General features: G+C 46.5%; 1 protein-coding gene across 2 annotated transcripts in view; it reads left to right on the top strand.

The window, feature by feature from the left end:
• Positions 1-24,540, top strand: part of MTUS1 (microtubule associated scaffold protein 1) — a 131,498-nt gene that overhangs the window by 22,450 nt on the left and 84,508 nt on the right. For both annotated transcript variants that reach the window (XM_036011689.1, XM_028526646.2), the window contains one exon: positions 19,362-21,557. In XM_036011689.1, the coding sequence (XP_035867582.1) occupies positions 19,503-21,557 (2,055 nt within the window). In that variant the 5' untranslated portion in view covers positions 19,362-19,502. The remainder of the gene's footprint in view (positions 1-19,361; positions 21,558-24,540) is intronic.

Below are 24,540 nucleotides of genomic sequence, written 5' to 3'. Positions count from 1 at the left end.
AGATTTATTTGACCCCGGAGAAGTGGTTCCTTCCTACGTGGACCTTGAGTGGGAATGCCCCAAGTAGAGGTCAGTGCGTTAGCCTTTCTCTGGAAATTGTATCACCACTGTTAACGAGTGGTTTGTGGGGTCCAAGCACCTCCGTGTAACCGTGAAATCCCTCCTAGCAGCCTGTTCCTACGTCATGTGACCCAGTGTGGGGCGGGGTGGGGGGGTGTTGTGCTCACTTTGAGTTTTAGGCCCCAGCTGGAGACCCCTGGTTGGCCAGGCTGCCTCACCTGGGGTCTATGCCTGAGCTCTCCGGGACCTGCCCCCTATCTGTTGGCTGTGGATGCGGCTGCTCTTCCTAGCGCTGCCTTCTTCCTCGCCAACAGCCTCGTCTAAAACCCTTTCTCAGCCTGTACGCCCTGGCAGCTCGCACAGTCTTACTCTTTGCTCAAATTGCTTATCTGTTTTATGACACCCAGTAACAGAGCGAGAATTTAAACGAAGATGTCAACAACAAGACTTGCACGCGTGAGGTGTCTATTCCTGGGTACAAGGGGGTTCTTTCTCGGTGACTGTCCAGTTCTAGCTGGCAGCTGTGCAGGGCCGCCGAGGTCAGGGCGGTGATGGGTGTGATGGTGTAGACCAGGGGTGTCAGACTCATTTTCACCGGGGGCCACATCAGCCTCGAGGTTGCCTTCAAAGGGCCGAGTGTAATTTCAGCTCCTTAACAGTTAAGGAGTGATTATATTTACACAGTCCTAAAATTATTTCAGCCCTTTGAAGGCAACCATGAGGCTGATGTAGCCCCCGGTGAAAATGAGTTTGACACCCCTGGTGTAGACCCTCTTCATTCGTGGAGTTAGCATTTGCCGTCACAAGTGCTCATGAGGCTGCCCCAGATTTGAAGGTCTGGGGTGTAATATTGACATTTTCCTCCTCTCCTATAGATTGGGAAGGCTGTAGCCATGAAGTTAAACCGTTAGCCCTAGCACTTCTACTTTGTGGTATTGCCTTCTTTATAATTGTGATAAAGGATATAACATAAACTTACCATTTTAAGCATTTTTGAGCATATAATTCGGTGGTATTATGTTCATTCACGGTGCTGTGTAGCCATCACCACTATGCAGTTCCACATTTTGTCATCTTCCCAAACAGAGACTTTGAACTCATTAAAGAATAATTGCCCATTCAACTTTCCCACTAGTCCCTGGTAACCTCTGTTCTACTTTCTATTGCTGTCCGTTTACCTATTCCAGGTACCTCATGTAAGGGGGATCATACCATATTTGTCCTTTTGTGTCTGGTCTGTTTCATTTAGCATGTTTTCAAGGTTCCTTTGCTTGTAGCATGTATCAGAGTGTCATTCCTCTTTGTGGTTGAATAGCGTTCTATTGTAGCTGGTGGTGGCCAGAGTCTTGCAGAACAGGCAACTTCTTGGCTTCTGTTGCCTGACTCGGAACGCATTTTTGGCCACTGAAGTGATGGCCCAACTTCAGTTCAGCCTCTTGGTCTTTTTCCATATGCGATAGACTCAGCAGGTCTTTCTGAACCTAGTGGTGCTCGCACTATGGGTTAAACAGGTTTCTGTGTGGGGGCCAGCCTGGGAACCTAATTCTCATTAATAGCGTTGCTCTAGGAGAATTAGTTTTGACTGAACATAAATTCCAGGTGACCTCTGGAAGATGCACTGCTGTTAGGGGACCATAGGTTGGGGACCACCTGCACCCCCAGCAGAGCTAAGGGGCCTCATGAGGAGAATGGAGGTGAGGGGGGCAGTGTGTGCGGGGCTGCAGGGTGGGAAGAGCGTGGGGCTTCGGATGAGCTGCTTTGCACCTGAGACCCACGCACCTGTCATGTGCTTTGAGCTCGAGTCTCTACTCAGAAACACGAACTGTTGATACCCGTGTGTGGAGGTGTCGTGTCTGCATGCTGGTGGATGGAAACAAGTGATGAGGGAGGTGTGGGAGCGCTCTCCTGGGAGTCCCTGCTGGACCCAAGTGCAGTGTCTTCCGCTAAGTGTGCCCGTGTGAGCAAAGGCCGCTGATGGGCACACCGAGCTTTCTGAGCGCCTCCAGTTTCCGTGGCTCATACCAGACCCTGGCAGCCCCCTTCCTCATGACTGTGCCTGGGCTAGGTGACTGAGCCATCACAGAACGCTTTACAAGTTTGGTTCAGAAACACCAGTGTCCAGTGATGCTGAATTCGTTCTTCCGTTCCTTGGGTTCTGATTCCTGGTCTTGCTGTTTCACAGCCTGCCCTTCTTTCTCTTGGATCCTCGCGGGTGTCTCAGGGAATGACAGCAAGTGGTTTCTCAGCCTCAGTTGGCTTTTCCAGACATGGAGGGGGAGGAGGGGGAGGCTGTTTGTGGGTGTCTGTTGCACACGCTTAGGAAGCTGGAAGGATGATTTAGTTCGTAGCAGGTCACGTCTTTGGAAGATTAATCTCGTTCAGTTCCGGAGTATGGATTATAATAGTCCCGTTCTGTAATCTTCCCAAGGTTCCTCTGACACCTTTTTCAAAGACCTGTGCCCACGTTTTCTCCCCACTTCTCACCTCTCTGTTTTTTTTGGTGACAAATCATGGGAAGTTGTGCCGTTCAGGAACTGTGAGAACTGCTCTGCTTCTTTACCCTCCTGAGTAAGGATCTGAAATGTTTTGTACTGAGGGCCTTCTATCTCACTGAGACTAGGCTGCAAAAAGGGTTGAACATAAGATTCGTGCTTGGCCTACTTTCCCTCGGTAGGAAAATGTAATCTCTTTTGAGACCGAGTCGGGAACTGAATGTACTGGTTGCTTATCTTGATTGGCATCGGCGATCGTAGCCAAAAGTGCTTCCTTGGTATGACATCAACAGGGATGAAGCTGGCCTCTCCTCCCAGGAGGCAGGCCCAGGTAGTTTGGTTGTAGCAGATGCACTTGGCAGCTGTGTTTACTTTGTGGCAGGAGACTGAGGCCAGGAGGCCGCGGGAGAACGAGAGTGAGGGGTGCACTGCTGTTCGCACCTGCAGCTGTGGGGCACAGACTCTTGAACACGTTTCCTTGGTGTAAGGCATCCTTGTACACATGTTTTAAAGTTCTTCTGTTCTGTATAGATGGGTCTCTAGTTTCTGCAGGCTTTCCTTTTGGTGTGTTTGATGTTCTTAGTGCAGAATTAGTCGGTGGTACTCCTGCCATTTCCCCTCGGGTGGTTTAATACCTAGTGTTCGAGAGGATGAAAACTGGGGTTTTATCCAAAACCCACGTCACCTTTTGCTTCCTCCCTCCACCCACAGAGTTTTACGTGTCAGGGTGGCGGTGAGCGGAAGGGGCTGGAGGTAAGAGTTTCTCATCCTGGTTCTGGCTCTAAATAGTTGTATGGACTTGGAAGTCATCCGAGTTCCTACGTCGCCCAACGCTGGGAGCACCATTACCATCATCTTTAGAGTAAATGGTACCCCTGGGGTTTCTCCTCCGTGAGATGCGGTGCGAAGGGCGACCCCTAGAGGTATGGAATAGAGGAGGCACTAGAGATGAGTGTTTTCTGTCTAGACCGCAGGTTTCTCCCACACAGAGTAAGTCGGGTGGACTGCGTGAACTCCAGCCACGCTGCGTGCTGGAAGGTGAACCGGTCAGCAGTGGCAGTGGGCCCCTCTTCCACGCATGGGCCGTATTCACGGGAGGAGGGGGAAGTCGTCTTTGTGAAGCAGAGCCTTGTTTTACTTCGGGAGAAATGTGTCTGTTGCCGTGTTTGACTTCGCGTGGGGACTGCCTGCGTGCAAGGTGCCTTGGCTTCTGTTTGTCCGGTTTACATACTCTGTTGTTAGAATTCGAAAGTGCCGTCTATTGAGGGGCTACCCTTGACTGCTTTGTAAAGTAACATCTTTGAGGACACCGGTTATTCATGTTGCAAAGAGGAGGCAGCCAGACCAAGAGTCTGAGTGACTGATTTCCAGATCTTTTCATGTCGGTTTCCGTGAAATAAATTTTGATCGAAAAAAGGACCGTCTACAAAGAATGTGTCTTATTTCATTGGAGCAGAAACATTTTTAATATTTCCAAAAGTAATTATAAATATTTAAATAATAGAAATGTGTGAAACAAATTTGTAATGTGAAAGGTCCTTCCTACCTCCCCTCCCCCTTCCACCTAAGGGAATGGTGATGAACCATTGTAATGGTGTGGTACTTATCCTTCTAGAACTTTCTCTTACACAAAATATATTACTTCTTAATTTGATAACTTCTTGACTCCTTAGGACTTCCTAAGTTTGAGGACTATGAAATTCCTGAGAATTTATTAGTATAGAAAATGAGAAGTAAAATTGTAGATAGAGTAATAAAGAGTATACCTTAAAAAAAAGATTTATACCTTAAATCAGAGAGGATTCTTGGTGTGGTGTGGATGCATACTTAACATCCTTCCTTTAAGACCTCCTCCAGCCTCAGCCCCCCGTTTTTTGTCTAAGTCACTGGGCTCTTCTGGTCACTTTACTCCAGGAGCCGTCACCCAGGGGCAGTGAGTGCGGACTGAATCCGACAAGAGGAAGTCCCTCCTGTTTTCAGAGGTCGGCACAGACCAGTAAGTTGCTTATTTTGGAGAACTCCCCGTCTTTGTTTTGTTTGAGTTTTGCCGTAAGTGGTACTCGGTACAACCAAGACACGTCTGCGTACGAGCGTCCCGCCTCTAGGCCCCAGAAAAGTCTGCGGTGTTTTGTTGGCAGAGAGTCCAAGGGAAATTCTTTTCTTCGGAGAAGAAGTCGTCACACTTGGTCGTATTGCTGCCGTGAGGCCGAGCGGCCTTTCAATAACCGTGGTCTCTGGAGAGGATTCATTTCGTGGTCTGCTGTTCAGGTTTCTTTTAGTCTGGTTGTAGTTTCTACAGCACTGTAGCAAAACACAGTCTGTCAGGTGCAATCCTACATGTTTGTTTGTTTTTTTTGGACAAATAACATGAATGATACTTCTTTTGCTTACTTTCACAGCTGTTGATTTTGATATTCTGAAGAATGTAAGTACGTTACCTTGATGTAATTGATTTGGGATGTTTTCAATTAAACATGCTAGAGTTAAGTTTTAGAAGTGATGCTTTAAAAAATAAGGTGGTTTTTAAATCTTACATACTTTTTATCTCTATATTTTTGATATTTATTATATTGGAGCACCTCTACTTCAGGATAAATTCTGGAATGTGTGACAATGCAAAGATGATTATGAATAAATGTGAATGCACTCACACCTACTTTTTGGAGAGGGAAAGAGTTACATGTGGTGCTTTGAGCTTAAGTTGTCAAATACAAAAACTTTCATTAGGCAACACATAAAAATGTAACACATCGTTACAGCTGACCACGGCTGACCAAGTACAACCATCACTTCACGGTTACACCTGCGATAGCGGGGAGTGTATAGGAAACTATTCCATGTAAATGTCAGTGTGCTGTGTCACCTGAAATGTTTGGATCCTTTTCTGTTGTTGTTGTTGTTGTTGTTATAGCTCTGGGTGCCTGTGCGTGTGTGTTGTATGTGTGTGTGTGTGCTTGAACAAACAGTCAGTGAATGAGGCAGAGTGGGAGGGAGGGGTGGAAAAAACCAGAACTATTTAAATATTTATGATTTAAAATGCTCTGAGCATGCTTTAACCTAGCAATTTGGCTTTCACACTATCCTGGCAGCAAGATATGAGGATCGGGAGAACACAACTTTGCTACTTCTGCTACTTTATGATATGTTTAAAGAATGTAGGGCATATTGAAATGCAGTCATTTGTGAAAAGAAGCACATTGGAACATTTCATTCAGCGAAATTACTGACGAAGCATTCAGAAATGCAGTTTTAAGAATCTGTCAATGTGTGGGGTCTCCCAAGTACTGGTTTCGAGGCTTTAGGAAATTCTTAAGCCAAAAAGTCTTGGATTAAAAGTATATTTTTGGAATAACGTCCAGGAATTGGAATTTCTGAATTTCAGGTCAGGCAGTCGGCTCTGTGTTGAGCTGTCTAGCAGGCTGTAGCTGGGGGGTGGGGATGGGGGCAGATAATCTTCTAGTAGAATTCTTCTTCTTCTAATGGAAGAGCTGGGAGCTCCTCTTCAGCGCTGCCCTGCTGTAAATCAGCCCAGGGCCTGCCTTTCCAGCCCCCGAAGGCTTTTAGTGGCTTAGTGTGGATTATCCAAGAAAGACCTACTGTGCTGTATTATCAACAGATTAAGTGAGTTTTCAGATGCCCATTCTCATGAAAATGTAAACATAAGCTTAAAAGAACTTTACCCATGAGGTTTAAAGAGAGTATTGGTTAATTATTTAATCTTCACTAGTCTAAAAAGGTTATTTTCCTTGGATGATTTAAAATTTTTTTCTGATGTTTTATATGAGTTTGGAATACACTTTTTGTTACCTGCTGATGGTCTTGTAATTTGGATATTTTCTTGGTGGGGGGGGCAGAGGAAGTAAGGGGCTTCTATCTGCCCTTAGGAAACTTGGGAATTGTTCAGTATTTATAGAAAAAAACATTCTAATTAGTGAAATGAAAGATCTTAAAGATATTTTCAGTACAAACCTCGTGTGGTTTTAGGGCTAAGTGGGGGAAGAGAGAGTGATGTGTTTTTGTTGAGGCATTTATTTTCATTGTTTTACCGTGGCATAAACAAAATTTCTCCAATCGTGTTCATTGTGGAGTAGTATCTTCACTTAAACGCTCTTAACTGTGTGTGTTTTAGAAAGAACTGAGTTACTTTTGTTTGGATGGCCCAACTAAGTAGTATTTGTCTCTCTGCTTCATACCTTACTTTAACCTAGACCTCTTGTTCGTTCTTTGAGTATGTCTTTTGTATTTCTGTAGCACCTGATGCACCCAGAATTAGTGTTGGACTCATGTGAGTTTATTTGAAAAAGAGGATATAGTAAAACTCTTTAAAATTCATACCAAACGTTGAAGCCTTTTTGTATCTATCTAGTATGGGATTATTTACACATCTTTTGTATGTACTATCTGCTGTAGCTTCCTTCTGACAATATTCGTGAGAGTGACGTTGTCTTCTCCAATGAGGTGTAATTCATTGTCACGTGCGGGCACTCACCGTGTGTGGAGCTCTCCACTGCTCAGTGCAGACAACGCAGAGCTGAGCCTCCCAAGCTTGTCTGGCATGTCATCTCCCTTCTGTCTCACCCCCACTGGGTTTAGGTTAGTTCAGCTCCATTCCCAGCTCCATCCCCACCGTTTCCTGCCCTCCTGTGTCGTTCCTCACCAGGACACCCCCCATTCTCCAGCCAAACCAAAGGGTTGGAATGACTCTTAACAGTTTTGGCAGACTCCCATTGTTCCCAGAATAGAATCCAAACCCTTGAGCCTGCTGGCTGCTGCCCTTCACCACCCCCATCATCCCCCCCCGCCCCCTCCCCCACCCCACCCTGCACCTTGGCTGAGGCTTTGAGTTTTTTTCTGTCCCCAGCCATTCCAGCCTCTCAGTGCCATGACTTCTGGCTTCATCGCCCATCCCTCCATGTCTACTCGATGGTTTCCCCTGACTTCCCTAAGCAAACGTAGATCTCTCAGCTGTGGTCTGTTCGTTCCTTCTGCTGCGTACTGACCTTTCCTCTAGTACGGCTCGTAGCTCATCGGTGTGGCTTGACTCCCTGCACGAGTGCTTCCGGTCCAGCCTGCAGCAGCCCCAGAGCCTGACTGTGCCCGCACACAGTGGCCGTCACATCTGTGCCTCAAAGAGTGCCTCTGGTCAGGTTTCTTTTGCCATTGTTACCTGTCTTCAGTTTTGAATTGCATACAAATTTTAGCCCAAGAGCCAAGAGCACAACTGCCCTGGATCACACTGATGTGAACCATTCAAGGACACGTATTCATTGAAAAGCAAAACCTGACTGGAAATAAGCTCGATGGACTGTCTTTATGAGCAGGAAGTAAATTTTTCTGTTACATCAAGATGGTTCAAAGTGCTCCAGATCTCTCCTTAGGCTCTGCTAGCCCACTGCTGTAGTCGTAACTATGATATCTATGTCAAAACTAGGAAAGGGCCACCTAGCTCTCTTACAGCTCTTTTCCTCTGCATCTGGCGAGGTACCTGCAGAATGGGCCTGAGCTGAAAAGCATCTTGGTTTCCAGAAAACCACAGTTGAAATGTAACTGTTCACCATGGATGTCTAAGTACAAACCTAGACTCTTATTAGTGAGGAGCGGTGCCCTGTAGGGCAGAGCGTGGATTGGGTCCCTGGTAAGCGTGGCAGAGGTGGCTGTTTGTCCCTCAGTCTCTATTGCCCCCTCTTGATGGTTGTGGAATTTTTAGCTGGGTGCAGGTAGCCTGTACTGATTTCCATTTCCCAGCATGCCTTGTAGGCAGGTGTGGCCCTGTGATTAAGCTGTGGCCAGTAGTAAGTGTGGTGTTGTATGGAGGTACTTTCCATACTCGTTGCCTCCCACCCTTCTTTACCCTCTTAAATTGCACACAGATAGTGCTATTTGGGGCATAGGTTGAGGGCCTGCACAGCGGAGGAATGAGAAGGGTGGAGCTGGGTTAAGCCTGGACAGCCTTTTGCATGAGACAGAACTAAATGTCCTTTTTTTTTTTTTTTTTGCCATTTATCTGCGGTTTTCTGTCTCCAGCGGCTAGCCTTTGACTCTCCCGTACTCTAGTGTGCTTTGTGACTTTGGGCAGGGAGTGTCCTGGCAGGGGAGGCAGGAACTGCCTGGAACCCTGGCGCATTCTCCAGGGTGGGCAGAGATTTGATTGGTTATAGTCTAAAGGGATTTAAATGTTGGATTAGTGTTAATCCGTTGAGCTTTGTTTAAGGTCACTTCTAACCCTGAGAGTCAGTGACTTTGAAGTGTTGAGCTCTGTAGGTTTCATCATTTCTTAGACACATATTTTCACACTGTAGTGTTTTTGATGTTAGGACATGTTTTGCAAGGCAGCCTCTTTGCTTTGACGCGTAATTAGAGCAGAATGTGGCATTTGACCTTGACAGCCCATAGATATGTTACGGGGACAGCACTTGGGGTCCTACTCCCTGCTGCCACCCTCTAGGCAAAATTCCAGAGCAAAAAGTTTGGTGACAAAGGAAAGGGGTCTTGCAGTTTTGGCATAACAGTTTTTCCACATGCATTAGGCACTTAAGCCTATCAATTAAGGCTAAACTCTTTAATTCTCTTAGTTATAGCTTAAGTCACTTAAACCTATCAATTAAAGCTAAACTCTAACACCTGAGTTCTTCCAGCATTTCCCTGCCACCACCACTCCCTCATTAACTTAAATTATCTTATATCTGTAGGATTAGTTCACAAACTAAAACAACCTAAGATACAAAAACTCCACAACTTGGAAAGAATAGCAGGCTTCTGCCTCTGAGCCTGTTCCCTCTAGAACAGCCAAAGGGGAATAACCCTGCCACCCTCTGCCAGGCCAGCCTGACCCTCGCTGCACCCGGAGTTCCTTCCCATCCAAGACACCGTCCGCTGGGAAATGCAGGCAGCTGCAGTCCAGTCATCCACGCATCCCCAGGGCCAGAGAGAGCCTGTGGCGCTCTGAGAGCACTTCTTTTATTTCAGATCTTCTCACCCATAGTCCCACGTGCCCTGGGAGCGCTCAGCTTCTCCACCAGTCTCGTCCTGAACAGTTTACAGCCGCCTCCTCCTCCGAGGCCCTCCCTGCTTCTCCCCCGTGATCTGATTGGACCTCTCTGCATCAGCCGTTCCCTAGGGAGTGAACGGCAGAGAAATGTTGAGGCCTGAATACTGGCTTCAGATGAGCAGGTTCCAGTAGCCAATCAGGATGAGTCATACAGAGCAGCCCCTGAATAATTCACTCTTAGATTCGGAGAACGGCCACTCGCAGCTCGTGTTTGCCAGCTTGTTCACGGAGTCTGGGTGCAGTTTCACTCCGCGCTTCTCCTAAAGCTCCGGAGAGCTAGGCTGTCCCGGGTTTCAAAAGGAATTAAGGCGATTCATAATGAAAGGAGAAAACAGGACAGATAATAAAGGTTCAAATTAATCCTCTTACACAGCTCTCTAATTCTTATCATGTGCTCAGAATTTAAGAAGACAAAAAAAAAAAAATGCTGAACAAAAGGATTACATCGAAGAGCATCCTGACGTCTGTTCCCAGAGGCAGTCCCAGTTCCTCTCTTCACTGTTTGTTTCATTTGCTTCCACATTTAAAAAAACGACCCTGTGGATGTTGTCTCTGTGACCCAAGTGGTGTGCTGTGACAGTGTCCCCTTCGTCCCACAGCTGTTTCCCCCTGTGTGTTTTCTTTGCACACGAGGCAGGAACAGCTCAGCTCCAAAAGCACCCTCAGGTTTCTCTCAGCTCAGCCTTCCCATCGGTTAAAACTTTTCAAGGCGCGCTGGTTCTGTGTTTTTCCTGGTGACACCCTCGTTGGACCCCTGCCTTTCTGCTGCCACGTGGGTGGCTCGCCACCTTGGCGAAGAACACAGTGGCCACTTAGAGTAGCCGTTGGTGCCCAGCAGTCTTGTTTCGGCTGCACTTAGTCTTCGTGACCTAGCTGTTGTATGGTGTCACAGTTGTGAGGTGGGAGGAGGGTTCCTGGAGGAACGGGATGCGCCTGTGGCCTGTGAGGTGGGCAGTGTGGAAGCTGTTCCCCACGTCTTCAGCGTTGGATCCAAGGGTGGTGATCGCTCGCACCCTGGGCGTCCTGCGTGGGGTACTCTGTGGACATTGCCTTGTCTGTTAGTTGCCGAGTCTCTGATCTTGTCTCCAAACTTGAACTGATACTGATTTGTTTTTGCTAATGGAATGAGCTTTCAGTTTTATTAAAAAGAAATGAGTTTGGGGACCAGCTGGTCTCAGCCACAGTTACTGGTCACTAAAACCACCTTACATTTTGGGAACAATCAGATATTGCTGGTGAAGCCTTTCTTAAGAAGCCTTTGCTTAATGTCTCACCTTTTTTTTCCTTTTTCTTTCCTGAAAGCTGCAAAGCACTGGAAAGTGATACCTGCTGAAATGATATAATTTGGGCAGGGAAACTATAGTGTCAGGCCGATTTTAGTGAAGGTTCTAATTTGACATAATGTGCCCTATACTGACTGTTGGCATAATTAATTCATAAAGGAAATGAATTCTTCCCTAACTACCATAATGCTTTGCACAAATATTTCCAGTTCTCTCGCTCTCCAGCAAATGGTAGCCCACTTTGGCAAAATGGGAGCAGAAGTGACGTGTGTCACTTTCAGGTGGGAACCCTAAGAGGGAGTATCAGCTTTGCTGTGGTCCTTTCCCAGTGTCTGGTGACGGTGGACATTTTTGTTGAGGTACAGATCAGCCAACCTGGATCCCTGGTTGACCAGGGATATGAACAGAGTTCCCTGCCAACACCCTAGGCATTTATGTTAAGCCAGTGAATCTTGGGCTTGTTTATTATTGCAGCAAAGCTGAGGCTATCCTGAGGAGTGTGCAGCAAGTGCTCATGCTCCAAGGCCTTTACCTCTTTAAAGTTCAAGGTTCCAAACTAGCATCTGAGCATTAATATTGCTGAGCATTTGAACTGTTAGTTGCTACCCGTGTAGGCTTCTACCAAGGTAAAGATACTTTTGAATTTATACCAAGATTTTCCCATCAAATAATTTTCTTCCTGCCACTCATTCTCCTGAGGAAGGACTATTTTAACTGTGGCTGACCCCACACACAGGGAGAGAGAAGTCAGGAGGGAATGTAGTTGTTCCTGTCACTGCGTGCACAGCTGGGCTGCAGGAGTGGGTCAGGGAGCAAGGATGCAGGCACGCTCGCCATCTGGGCAAGACGAGAGCAAGGCACCGCTTTCTTTGAGTGTTTGGGCAAAGAGTGACTACTGCCTGCAGCTTCGCCCATTGGAGGCCAGAGAAGACATTTATTTATGTAGAGGCTCTGCCTATCGCAAAGGATGTGTGTTTCTGACATTTAGGGCCCCGCATGCCGTCTGTGCTATGCAGTGATGCAGTCTGTGTGATGCACACATCTGGGGGAAGTAGCAGTGCTCTTGGGCACAAGTTATGCTCCGTTATAGGTTCAAGTGTCATCACTCGGCTGTCTGGGAACCCGGCGCTTCTTTCTATAATGGAAGCTGTGTCCTGCGTTCCAAACAACCGTCTGTGAAGGGACTCGAACGAGGCGCGGATTTTCTGTGAATGGAGCCGTATAGGAGTCAGTTCCTCTTTATTTGCCGTTTTGGTTTCTGTGGTTGGTGATCTGCGCTTCACCTCAGTTTGAAAGCATCCAACGGAAAATTCCAGAAAGAAACAATTCATAACTTTTAACATGTTACACTGCTCATAGTAGCGTGATGAGTTTCCGAGCCACCCCACTCTATCCCACCAGAGACTGAATCATTCCTTTGTCCGTGTCTCCACGCGGTAGGCACCTCGGTCTTCAGAGGAGACACCGAGCTCACATAACTTTTATTACAGTGTGTTGTTATAATTGCTCTATTTTATTAGTCGTTTTTAACCTCTGACTGTGCCTGGTCTATAAATTAACCTTTATCCCAGGTGTGCGTGCCGAGGAACATGCACGGTGTGTACAGGGCTGGGTACTAGTTGTGGTTTCAGGCACCCACTGGGGGGTCTTAGGACACATCCCCCCCATGGATGCGGGGAAGACGGTAGCTCCCGCCAGGCCTTATTAGAGGTGTTAGTTCAGCACCCAGTGTGAGAAGAAGACAGATGATCACAGAGCTGTCGTCCTCCAACCTCCACACTGTGAAAACAAGCCAGTCCCCTAACCCTGAAGCAGTAACGCAGGGGAAACCACGGTCTCAGAACCTAGCTCCTGGAACAGTGTGCAGTGTGTGCGAAGACTGTCCTGCTGCCCAGGTGGGCCCCTGCCCGGGACACACCTTCCTCTCTCTCAGGAGCAGGCGTTTCCAGGGGCGTGACCTCCAGCCGGCGCTTCGGCTTCTCCTCTGCAATTAAAGTCTGAGAAACCTGCCTCCTGGAGAAGATTTACCCCTAAGATTTAATTATCCAATCAAATACTAATTGGCAACACTAGAAAGAGAGTGTGAGGGCGGGGAGGGCTGTTGGGACTCTGGAGACCGGAACCACCACCAGGACTCCAGCTTACCCCACCCACCATTCCCTCCTGGTCTTCTAACGCTCGCCGGATGGGGCTGGTGCTGTCTCCTCCGGCACTGCCTACCAGACCTGTTCCTAACAAGTTAGAGCTAGATGTGCTCTCGTTTTCTACAGGGCGCCCAGAAGCCTTCTGCTTGGCCATTTAAAAAGCAATAAATGTTATGTCGATCACCAGTGTGTAAAAGGGCCTGAGCAGACACTCCTCCCTGAGGCTGTAACCGAGCCTCGCGGGCACCTGCCTGCCCGCTCTCTGCTGCCTTGCTGGTGCCCGGGGTGCAACTGCTGGTGTGGGCGTCGTTCAAGGTCTAGCCGTGTGGCCTGCACAAGGAGGCTGCCTGCTGAAAGCCTGGGTATCGCCAAGGCCCGAATGGCTTTGCTTTAGGTGTGCAGCTCAGGCTTTGTTTCCTTGAAGGTACCTGTGCGGGCCTCCTCCTGTGGACACGGCCACTTCACCCGTGGACAGAGCTGCTGTGAGCTGGAGTTCCCACTCAGATGAAAAGAAGGAGTGGTTTCAGGCTTGAAGCCCCTTGCCCCGTCTGTGTTATTTAGCACGAACATCCCAACCGAGACAGTGAGCTGGACTGCAGCACGCAGGCTGCAAACCACCCATGTGGCCAGTGAATCAAAGCGCCGTCCACCTTGCTTGGGACAGAAGCCCCCATTCCCCCACATGTCGTTCCCTCCCCCCTACCACAAACATCACTCGTTGTTTATATCTCAGGGTTTGTTGCCTGGGCAACATTTACAGGTTGGAGAGGGCTCAATATAGAATATCCCCTTTTCAAGATAGCTATTCAGAGCTGGTTGGTGAAATATAGACGGTCTCCGGAAGCAGTGGGTAGATGGCCATTGCCCAGAGACTCGCGTGCTTCCTCAGGTTGTGGCAGCCACTGCAGCCTTTTCTGGGGGACCCCTTGGAGCTCCCCACAACCCAGGAGCTGCAGGGGAAATGCCTGGTCCCCCCAGGGGCCTGGTCTCCGGGACCCTGCTCCCAGCTGTGACCAGCACACAGTCAGAATCGCTCCTTCACTCTTTTGAATATGATTCCCGCCTCCTTCCTCTCTCTGGTTAGGAACCATTGGAGAAATAAGAAAAAGAGTAAGGTAGACAGATTGTCATGGAATTATAGATGAATTATAATTGCAGATTGTATAATTATACGACTTCACCCGTAATTACAGATGAAAGCCAGTTTGCAGGGTAGGTGTGTGTGAGACACTTACTGACCCACACAGTCACTTCAGTGCAGAGGCAGGGCGGGCCTCACCCACACCACCACCCCTCCCATGCCCCTCCCCCCTTCCACTGTGGGGACAGGGCCTGCTCCTGGGGACAGACAGCTTAGCACTTGTGCTGTCTGTGAGCAGGGCTGGGACTGAGGTAGAAGAGTGAGGGGATTTCAGTGGTGCCCCAAAACCCTTCGTGATCAAGATAAATAATATTTAGTAAATATTTTTTAAAAAATCAGCATTAATGCAAGAATTCCATGATGAACAAAAAGAACCCAAAATTTAAAAATAAAGGCATAGTCTGTGTCAATGGACTTTCCCTTGTTTTGGGCTCCAGTATGGCTCAGTGGGGCACTGTTACTGATCCACTCTTAAACTTGGTGCCTCAGGCAAACAACGTCTGATTTCACTTATATGTGGACTCAAATGAACAAAGTAAACTAACAAAATAGAAACACACTCCTAGACACTCCTAGAGAACAGACTGACAGTTATCAGAGGGGAGGCTGGTTGGGGTGCCCAGTCAAAAAGTTGAAGGGATTAAACAAAGAACAAAACAAAAAACCCCTAGATGCCTTGGCTGGGGTGGTTCAGTGGTTGAGTGCCAGCCTGCAAACCAAAGGGTCACTGGTTGGATTCCCAGTCAGGGCACATGCCTAGGTTATGGGGCCAGGTCCTCAGTAGAGGGTGCGTGAGAGTCAACCACACATTGATGTTTCTCTTCTTTCCTTTCTCCCTCCCTCTAAAAAATAAAATCTTTAAAAAAACCCCCCAAATCCTCATAGACACAGACAACAGTATGGTGACTACCAGAGGGAAAGGGGGTGGGGGAGGTAGAAGAGGGTAAAGAGGGGATAAACGGTGATGGAAGGAGACTTGACTTGGGGTGATGAACACACAATACAGTGTACAAATAGTATATTACAGAATTGTACCCTTGGAACCTGCGTAATTTCATTAATCATTGTCACTGCAATAATTTAAATAAAAAAATAATATCAGTACTCTGTCCCCGCCTTAAAAATTTAGAGACTGAGGCCAGAGCCACCCTCACTTCACCCTAGTCCTTGGCCAGGTAGTTCTTCCCAAATTTCCAGCATTCTTTACGCCACTTCGTTTCTCCTGGGTGACGTGAGCAAAGGGACAGGAAAAGGGCAAGACTGTTATACTGACACCTTCCTCCATGCAGAAGGAATAAACTCAATGGGACTTAGATGGAATAGTCTCTCTAACTAGAAAGCTCCAGTTATTTTCTGTAGAGGGAGTATTCGCTGTCTGAGAGGAAAGTTCAAAAGCAAAAGTCAAGGGTCAAAGTTAAGGGAAGTCTGCTCCTGGTTGGAGAAACACATTGCACAGTGGGGCGTGAAGGTGCCCGGCTCAGACCGGCCACTCAGTGTCTTGATCTGGTTGGCGAGGCTCCCACGCTGTCTGCTGCATCCCGGCTACTCCTGGACCAGGAGCATCATCAGCATCACCAGGGAGATGCACAGAAATGCAGACTCTCAGGCCCCACCCCAGACCCACTGAGTCAACCTGTGTTTTTTTTTTTTTTTTCACAACTTGATTTCTGTTTCCTTTTGGAACCCACTAAACCGGCTCCCGCTTTCCTCCTGTTTCAAGGGCTTCACTTGGGTACTAGTCTTAAGAGTAGGAGAGGGATGAATTGACCATGAGACTAAGTGTCTAACTTCTCACGTTTCTGGCACAATTCGGAGGACAGGCTGGTCAGCTCTTTCCTGTCCCTGGCTTTGTCTTCATAGTGATGGCGCCGTGAAGCTCTCGTGTTCTTTAGCGAATGGCGTCATCGTCATCCTGGAACGGACATGCCTGACTTCAGAATCTTTTTGGTATCCAAATCTCTGCACCATAGCCCTTTGCTCTTATCTGCAAAGGAGAAAGGACTGCAGTAGATTTATTTTATATCAAAACTTGCCTGAAGTGTTTCTTCTGAATCCATTTTGTGGTGTTTTTCTAACATATTTTGTTAGAATTTGTTTGTATTTGTGAATGTAAAAAAATAATCATGGACCCAGCCAAGCATGCTAAGCAGTCATGTGAAAGCTGAATGGGTGGGAATTTCTCTGGGTTTCTGTTACTCTTAGGAAACTACCGATTTGTAGATCTAGAACATTTCGATTTTAGTGGAATTTCACAACCATTACACATGTTTTATGTTACAGTGATGTGGAAGAATGCTTGGGAAACAATGCTGAACAAAATTCATAAGCTTTTAAAAGAGACACTCAAGACATATCTATTATATACATATATGAACACATATATTGTAAAGAATCCTGCCTTTTGTTTCATTGAACAACTTGGCAGACTGTATCAAGAGCCTTAAAAGATCACATTCTTTGACTCCTTTGTCTCACTAATGCTTTTGTTCCCAGGAAGTTTTTCCAAAGGAAATAATCAAAGGTAGTCAAAGGTTGCAAAGATGTTTAGTGCAGTGTTATTTATAGAGGAGAAAACCAGAAACGATTTAAACATGGTTTATCCTATTACACATTTATGCCAGTTAAAAATTACTTGCAGTGCTTTGACGTATGAACCATTTGCTTTGCTCAGTTTTTATCAGGGTAGGGCTGTGTGTGTATTTGTATGTAATCATCTTTTATGTACTTTGGAAGAGGGAGCGCAGGTAGTAAAAGCTCTGTCAATTGAATCTAATAAATCTGTTTATACAAATAACTTCATGATTTTTATTAAATGTTTCTGTTGGTGTCACTCCTATTTGCTTATCCCAGAATCTCGTAAATGAGGATTGGCCTTCACGGGAGCAGAAAGGTGTAGCATATTTAGTGCTTTTTGAAATTATACCCTGCACGTATGTCTAAGAAAATGAATAAATGTACTTTCTCAGTGTAAACATTTAGCTTGACCATATTTCATACCCAAGGACTAAACATATTAATTTGTTTCATGAAAGCTTTTATTAAGGCGCTAGCCAAAAAATATTATTTCAGCAATTTCTGTATTGACTAAAGAGCTGCCATGGAGAAAAATGACTACTTTACATTTTCCATCAATACAGCAACCATACAGCGTTTATTTTAGGGTTCGGAATGTGTTTTCGAGTGGGTGTGCACGCACGTGTGTGCACGCACATGCACGAGTGCCGTGAAGATAAACATCGAAGCCTCTCTCTTCCCTCCGGCGAAGGCCGGTCTCAGGGTGTGTGGCCAGGAGCACTCGGTGCCCTGAGTGCAGAGGCGTGGTTTCCTCCACCGTTCCTGCCCTCCTGGTATGCTCCGGGCGTCCTCTCCGTGCTTCCTTCGTTTCTTTGCTCCTGGTGGTATCCAGGTCCCTGAAGTCTGAATGCAGAGAAAAGATTGCAAGATGGAAAAATAAGTCTACTCATAATTCACAAACCTTACAGGTTACAGAATGTCTTTTTCCCCCCTCACGGATCTTGTATTTCTTCAGAACAGAACTACGACGTCTGGCTGACACGAAATGTCAGAATCAGAAAGTCAGTTCCAGTGAGCCTACACCTGTGTCCTGGCGTGAACACCTGGGCCTTTCTTAGGCATCACAGTACGAGTAAAAGCACAATGAAAAATGAGTGTGCGGAAGTCCTTGGATTTGAAAACTTTTATGGATTGTTTTTCATCACTTTTTAAGCTGTAATTCAGTAGTTTTCAGTATATTCACACCATTGTCTAAGCGTCACCGTAACCTTTAGAATATTTTTGTTACCCTCACGTGAAGCACCATCCCAGTCAGCAGTCACTCCTCCCTCCCACGCCCTCTGCCCCTGACCCACAAACCGACTTTCTATCTCTGCAGACTTGTCTGTTCTGGACACTTCCTGTGAATACTGTCACGTCACATGTAGTCTTCTGCACCCGGCTTCTTTCGTTAAGTACGATGTTTTAAGTTGTCATGTTCTATCCATGTTGTATATATCAATACTCCATTCCTTTCTGTGGCTGAAGAATGTATCAGTTGTATGGTATAAATACAATGTGTAGCTATCTATTTACCACTTAATGGAAATTGGGTTGTTTTTACTTTTGGACTTTTATTTATTTATTTATTTATTTTTAAAGATTTTATTTATTTATTTTTAGAGAGGGAAGGGGGGGGGAGAGAGACAGAGAGAGAGACAGAGAGAGAGACAGAGAAACTTCAATGTGCGGTTTCTGGGGGTTATGGCCTGCAACCCATGCATGTACCCTGGCTGGGAATTGAACCTGGGACACTTTGTTTCCCAGCCCGAGCTCAATCCACTGAGCTACGCCAGCCAGGGCCACTTTTGGGCTTTTATGAATAATGCTTCTATTAAGAATCATGTACATTTCTGGATAAGTTTTTGTGTGGACATTTGCTTTCATTTCCCTTTAGTGGGTATTTAAGAGGAGAGTTGGTATGTCATGCAGTAACTCTGTTTAACATTTTTAGGAGCTTCCAGCAGTGTACCACTTTAACTATTAAGAATCAATAACTTTTTTTTTTCAACTTTGAAAGGGAATATGTTTGAGCTATTGACTGAGAACAGGGAGAAGAGAAGTGGTAATGCCTTAAATCTTTATTGATCTTCAGCTCATTTGCTGTGCCTTCCAGTTCTGTCTGGTATTCAGTTACCCTCCAGGGAAACAATCAGGACCCTTCTGAGTGACAAAAAGGACATTATTACTAATGAAGTTGGGACAATGGGCATAAATCGGGACTGTCCTAGACAAACTAGGACCAATGGTCACTCTTTCAATCGACAAGAAGGCAGCGCTATTTTCAGATTTATCTGTCTTCTCTCTTATGACAAGAATCACTGAAAGCAGAGAGGAGGAATCTGCGATGTGGCGCCAGTCACGGGCAGTTGTGGTGATCCCTGTCTTCATTCCGCCCTGTTCCCTCACATGAAAAAGCATCTTTGAACAGGGGGCGAGGGGGTACTTCTGGAGCTCCAGTGGCCCAATCAGTTAGTGTGCTGTCCTTATACGAAGGGGTGATGCTTTAGCTAACGTCTGAGTTACCCGTGTCCATAGTCATAGGTTCTAAATGTAAAAATAAAGTGATTGAAGTGAATCAAGTGGTGACTTGTTAATTTTTCCAACATTTCCTTGAGTATAACATTTTCTTTCTTCCAGGGAACAGCGTCAAAACATCTTGCACTAAGAAACTTTCAACTGTGCTGAAAAACTTAGAAGATGAGCAGTTTTTCCCTCTCTCTTGTTTGAAAGGATTTAGAGAAGAAATAAAACTGCAGACGGTTAAAGTTCATATTCAGGATGAATGATTATTGTTCCAAAGACAAGACAGAAGATGAACTGCACACCTTATTTATCAGCGATAAAAATGGCAACACTTATGCATACAACCAAAAATCACCCCCTACACAAAACTGTTCGACCAACAGTTGGAATTCTGCCAACCCAGATGACATGGTGGTTGATTATACAACCGACTCTGCCGTGGACATTGGTGAGAATATTTCCTTAAACCCTTCGAGTGTTGAAGTACTCGATCACCACCCAAAATCTTCAAGTGATGTCATTAGTGAGGAGGTACTATATGTGCATAAAGATTCCCCATGCCAGTCTTCCACCCTTGTTGTAAACTTAGAGGAGCCCCAGTACCTGCATAGTAATTGTCATTCCCCAGAATCAGCTCAGGACCAGAGTGCTGAGACCTCTTGGCCTGTTGTGTGGCAACCTAATGATGTGCATTTGGCCTGTACAGACTACCCGGCTGCCTTGCAGCTAAACCAAACGTTTGACAGGAAAGTGGATCACGTGAACTGCACCTTTATTACACACCACGCCATCGGAAAGAGTCAGTGTTCGCATGCCTCTGGAAGCCTGCAGCCACCTGGCCTGAGAAGTGGAAATACGTCTTTATCCTGTTCCGTCCATACATCTTTCCATTCTGACAAGGCCCGTGTGACAGAACCGAGTCATGACAGAGACATCTTTAAACACCCGTCACCCACAGCGCCAGAGGCCCAAGATACCACGTACACGGCATTTTCTGAGATGGTGATGCAAACGGATGCTTTTGTTCCGGATATTGGAAATGCGTATCAGTACTCTTCAGCAAGTGTCACCAGTGAGTACACAGATGGGCCACAGCAAAGACGAGTGGGAGAGAAAGAGATACACACTCTCACGCCAGTTTCCGGTGGCATGGATGTCCCCGGGGGGGCTGTATTGGAGGAGTTCTTTTGTTTACCTAAAGAGGAACCAAACAGTGAGGCACGTTCAGAGAGCTCATATGGGCAGAAGGAAATGCTCCGAAATCTAAGAGAGACAGTGTCTGATTGTCGTATAGATGATGAGTGCCCTTTCCCCGTGCCAGCTTTGGACAAAAGTGAAGCCCAAGTGCGGACCCCAGAACATAAAGTCACTGGGGCTGGGAACACATACATCGCCTCCGAGGGAGAGGATTTGGGGATCCAAAATCACACCATAGAATTGGTACCAAGCAGACGCCCAGGACAGAAGCTGGCTTCGTCATTTGACCTGAGTTGGGATGAAAGCGATATGTTCATTAGCACAAGTGAGACAATTTGCATGTCCACGCCAGTCCCCAAGCCCGTGAATGCAACCTTCTTTGTGTCACCTGTTGAAGCAACGGAGAATAGTAGTAAAGTGGAGAAGAAGAATCGAGAGCTTGCTAAACCTAGTCTAGGAAAACCACCCACCAAAGCAAATACCTCGGTAGGCAGCAAAGTTAGAAAAAACAGAATCATAAGTTACCCGAAACCAAACTTCAAGGATGTCAAAGCAAAAGTTATGTCTAGACCAGCGTTACAGTCCAACGACCCTACGTTGTCAAAGGTCACACCCAGACCTCTGCTAACCAGTGCCTCATCACCCTCGTCAGTTTCCTCCTCAAGACCGTTGACAGTTCTGGGCAAAAAACTAAGATCTGACTTGAACGCAGACACAAAAGCAGAAACCCCAATTACCAAGACACAGAAGCAGCAATTTAATAAACTCATCACTAGCCAGGCTGAGCATGTCGCAACGCATTCTAAAAGCGCTTCCCACAAGGTTTCCAGAACAACATCTGCCGTGAAGTCTAATCAGGAAGATGTTGACAAAGCAAGTTCTTCTCATTCAGCCTGTGAGCCTGGGTCCGTGGCTTCAGCTTTTCAGAAGTGCAAAGACCTATTCCCTGTTAAAATGGAAAGCACAGACTGTTTGGAGAGGACCTATGTTTCCAGCATCCAAAGGATTAGCCCCGAAAAGAAGGGTGAAAAAGAAACCGAGACACCTCAGGAACAACAAGAACTGAAAAAGGAATTCATGAGTGAGGACTTTGCATGTGGGTCTCTGTTTTTGGTAAGTGAAATCGCTGCCTGAGAATGGTGGAGGGAATTGAGAGATGTATTAGCACCTGGTTACCCACTACTTGTGAATAATATTGCAGAACTAGCTGTGCGAATTTACTCTCAGGTGTTCGTATATTAGTTATAATTCTTTCTCTGGTCACTACATTTTAGAGTGTTCATTGGAAACCTGCATGCTGGGAAAAAAACTCCTGAAGTTCAGTATTTTGTATTGAGTATTAATGGACCTTTTGATAGAATAGTAAGAAGTTAAGGGAACAGATTACTTTAATATTTGAGTATAATTAGTTATTTGAAGTTACAGTAAATGCCTGATTGTTTTATATTCATGAAAAAAGTTGTTTTTTAACGAACTTTAAAATGTGTTGAACCACATTCTAGAACTGGCTGGGGAGTGCGGGCAGATAGCATCGGCATACAAGGCACACCTGGTCTCCTGTTAGGAAGTGGCTCTGGGCAGGGGTGTCCTCTCCTGTGCACCGGGGGACCCTGGATCCCGCCTCTGATCAGCTAACGTGACTGGGGCCCGTCATCTTTTGAGACCCCAGTGTGATGTCAGAGGTCTCATGCAGCCTGGTTGTGTTGATTTCTGGTGCCTTAAGTAAACAAAGCCCATTTGATTCTTACACAGTGGAAAAGCAATGTGTTTGCTACAGCAGCTGTTGGATGTTTGTGGGGAACTTTATTGTTCCATTTAAACAAAGAAGAATTCACGCACAGCTCCAGGATTCTCGAGCCAGATGTGGTTTCCCACTGTAGCACCATCATTTACTGGCAAGTGACGTCAGGCCAGTGAGTCTCTGGGAGGCCCAATTTTTCTTCCTGTAAAGGATACAAATGACAGCTTACACTGTTGGCATTTGCTCCTGGGGCAAGATGCCAGCTCTCATCTCCCATGTGCAACATGGGAACACTCGTGGGGAGCCCCCTGCGTGCTGTGTGACGGTGACTGGGCATAGAAAAGAAAGACAGAGCCGCCGGCCACCCCAGGGCTTAGCGCGGCAGGTGATATCAGAAGGTGGACCAAAGGGGTGTGTTGGTAGTAAGCTGGGACTATGTGTAGGCTGCGCTGCTGCAGGGGGCACAATGGGGAGGGGGCCATGGGGGGAGCGTTGCCAAGGAAGGCTTCTCGGAGTGGTACTGTGTTAGTCACTAGCTGGAACTTAAAGGGCACTGGAAGGATATTCTGGGTGGAGGGATAATGGATACAAAGGTGAAGACACAAGATATCCTCATTTAGGGGACTCCAGGTAGTGCGTATGATGGGAACCACAAGTGCAGAACCATAGGCAATAAGCAGAAGAGGATGGCAGGGGCCTACTTGTCTCAAAGGGCTTGCTGTGACTTGTTAAGAAGACTTGACTTTATCTGGAAGACAGAGGGAAGCCGTTGAACCTAATTTGGACTTTAGAGAGATTGCCTTAGCCGTGGAGTGGAGGATGAATTGCAGGCTGGTGAGACCAGAAAGATCCCGAGGATATGGTTTCGGGAACCCTGCCAAGAAGTGACGCAGGCTGCCTCCCCGTGGGCGGAGAAGGGAGGGAATACCATCAGGAGGGGGTTAAGAAGTAAGAAAGGTGCTCCTAGAAATGGCTTTTGCTGTTCAAGTTGGGTATCCAAGAATGTTGTAGTGAATGTAGGAAGAGGTAAGTTTTGAGATGCATGGGTAAAATTAGTTTACTTTTAGGAACTGCTTCATGTTCTTCTTTTATAAAATGGGATACAATGAAAGTGTCAGCCTCATAAGGATATGAGGATTAAATGAGTTGGACATGCATTTTGAACTTACGATATATGTTGATCAGTAAATCACAACAATATGATTATTGTCAATGACGTTTGGTAGAGGGGCCTGAAGGATGCCCAGTGGGCCCATGCGGGCAGGAGCTAGATCTGTGGCGAGCTCCGGAGAGAGTGCTGGCTTGGACATGCGGACTGTGGACGTGACAGTGTGTAGGTGGTGGCTGAAACAGTGGACACAGTCATCTAGGGAGAGGATATGGTGAGAAAAGAGATCAAGGCCAAGTTTAGCACCCTTGTGATGGCCAGCATGGAAAGGTGTAGCAGAACCGGGTGCAGAGAGGGAATACGCAGACAGGTAGAAGGAAAACCAGGAGGAGCCGTGTTGGAGAAACCCAAGAAGGATGGACTCACTGTCACCAGATGCCACAGAGAAGGCCTGCAGGGCGTGGCACCGGTCCTCTCGGGAACAATTTCACTGATGGGGACAGAAAGAAGATGAGGATTTTAAAAGTAAACTTGAAAGAGTTTGAATTTCTTCATAGTAAGAATGAACATTAAATATTCGCCTGGCATTTATTTCTCACCATTCGTGAGGCTAGGATGTCCAAGGTCGAGGCAGCAGTAGATTTGGTGTCGGCTAAGAGCCCACTTCCTCGTAGACAGCTGTCCTCTCCCTGCAACTTCACGCGGCGGCGGCGATGGCAAGAACGTGCTCTGGGGTCCCTTTCATAAGGGCACTAATCTCGTTCCTGAGGGCCCCGCCCTTGTGACCTAATCTACGTGCAAAGGCCCCCACCTCCAAATATGACCCCATTGGAGAGTAGGTTTTCAATTTATACATTTTGTGGGGGGGGAGGGACAAACATTCTCTAGCACTATGTGTGTGTGTAGGTGGGCGTGTGCATATGGGTGTATACATATATATATAAATATACACAAATGCAGATGTGTCTGCAGATGTGGATAGACAGAGAGAGAGGTAATCGAGACTGCTTTCAGGGACTGGCTGTGCCACCTGACTGGCCGCTGACCAGTCCGAAGTGCAGAGAGTGGGTTAGGAGGTGGAAGTTCAGGGGAGAGTTGACGTTGTAGCCTTGACTCTGAAACCTGCCGGTGAGAAACTCCAGTTTATTAAGCAAATTCACTCCAATAAATCCAAAAAAATTTTTTTCAGAAAATACTGCACCATAGAAACAAATTGTTCGTTTCACGTAGCTAACACTGCAAGGGAA

This window comes from Phyllostomus discolor, chromosome 11, assembly GCF_004126475.2.
Source record: "Phyllostomus discolor isolate MPI-MPIP mPhyDis1 chromosome 11, mPhyDis1.pri.v3, whole genome shotgun sequence".
Lineage (NCBI taxonomy): Eukaryota > Metazoa > Chordata > Mammalia > Chiroptera > Phyllostomidae > Phyllostomus > Phyllostomus discolor.
This window is presented reverse-complemented; position numbering and strand designations above follow the sequence as displayed.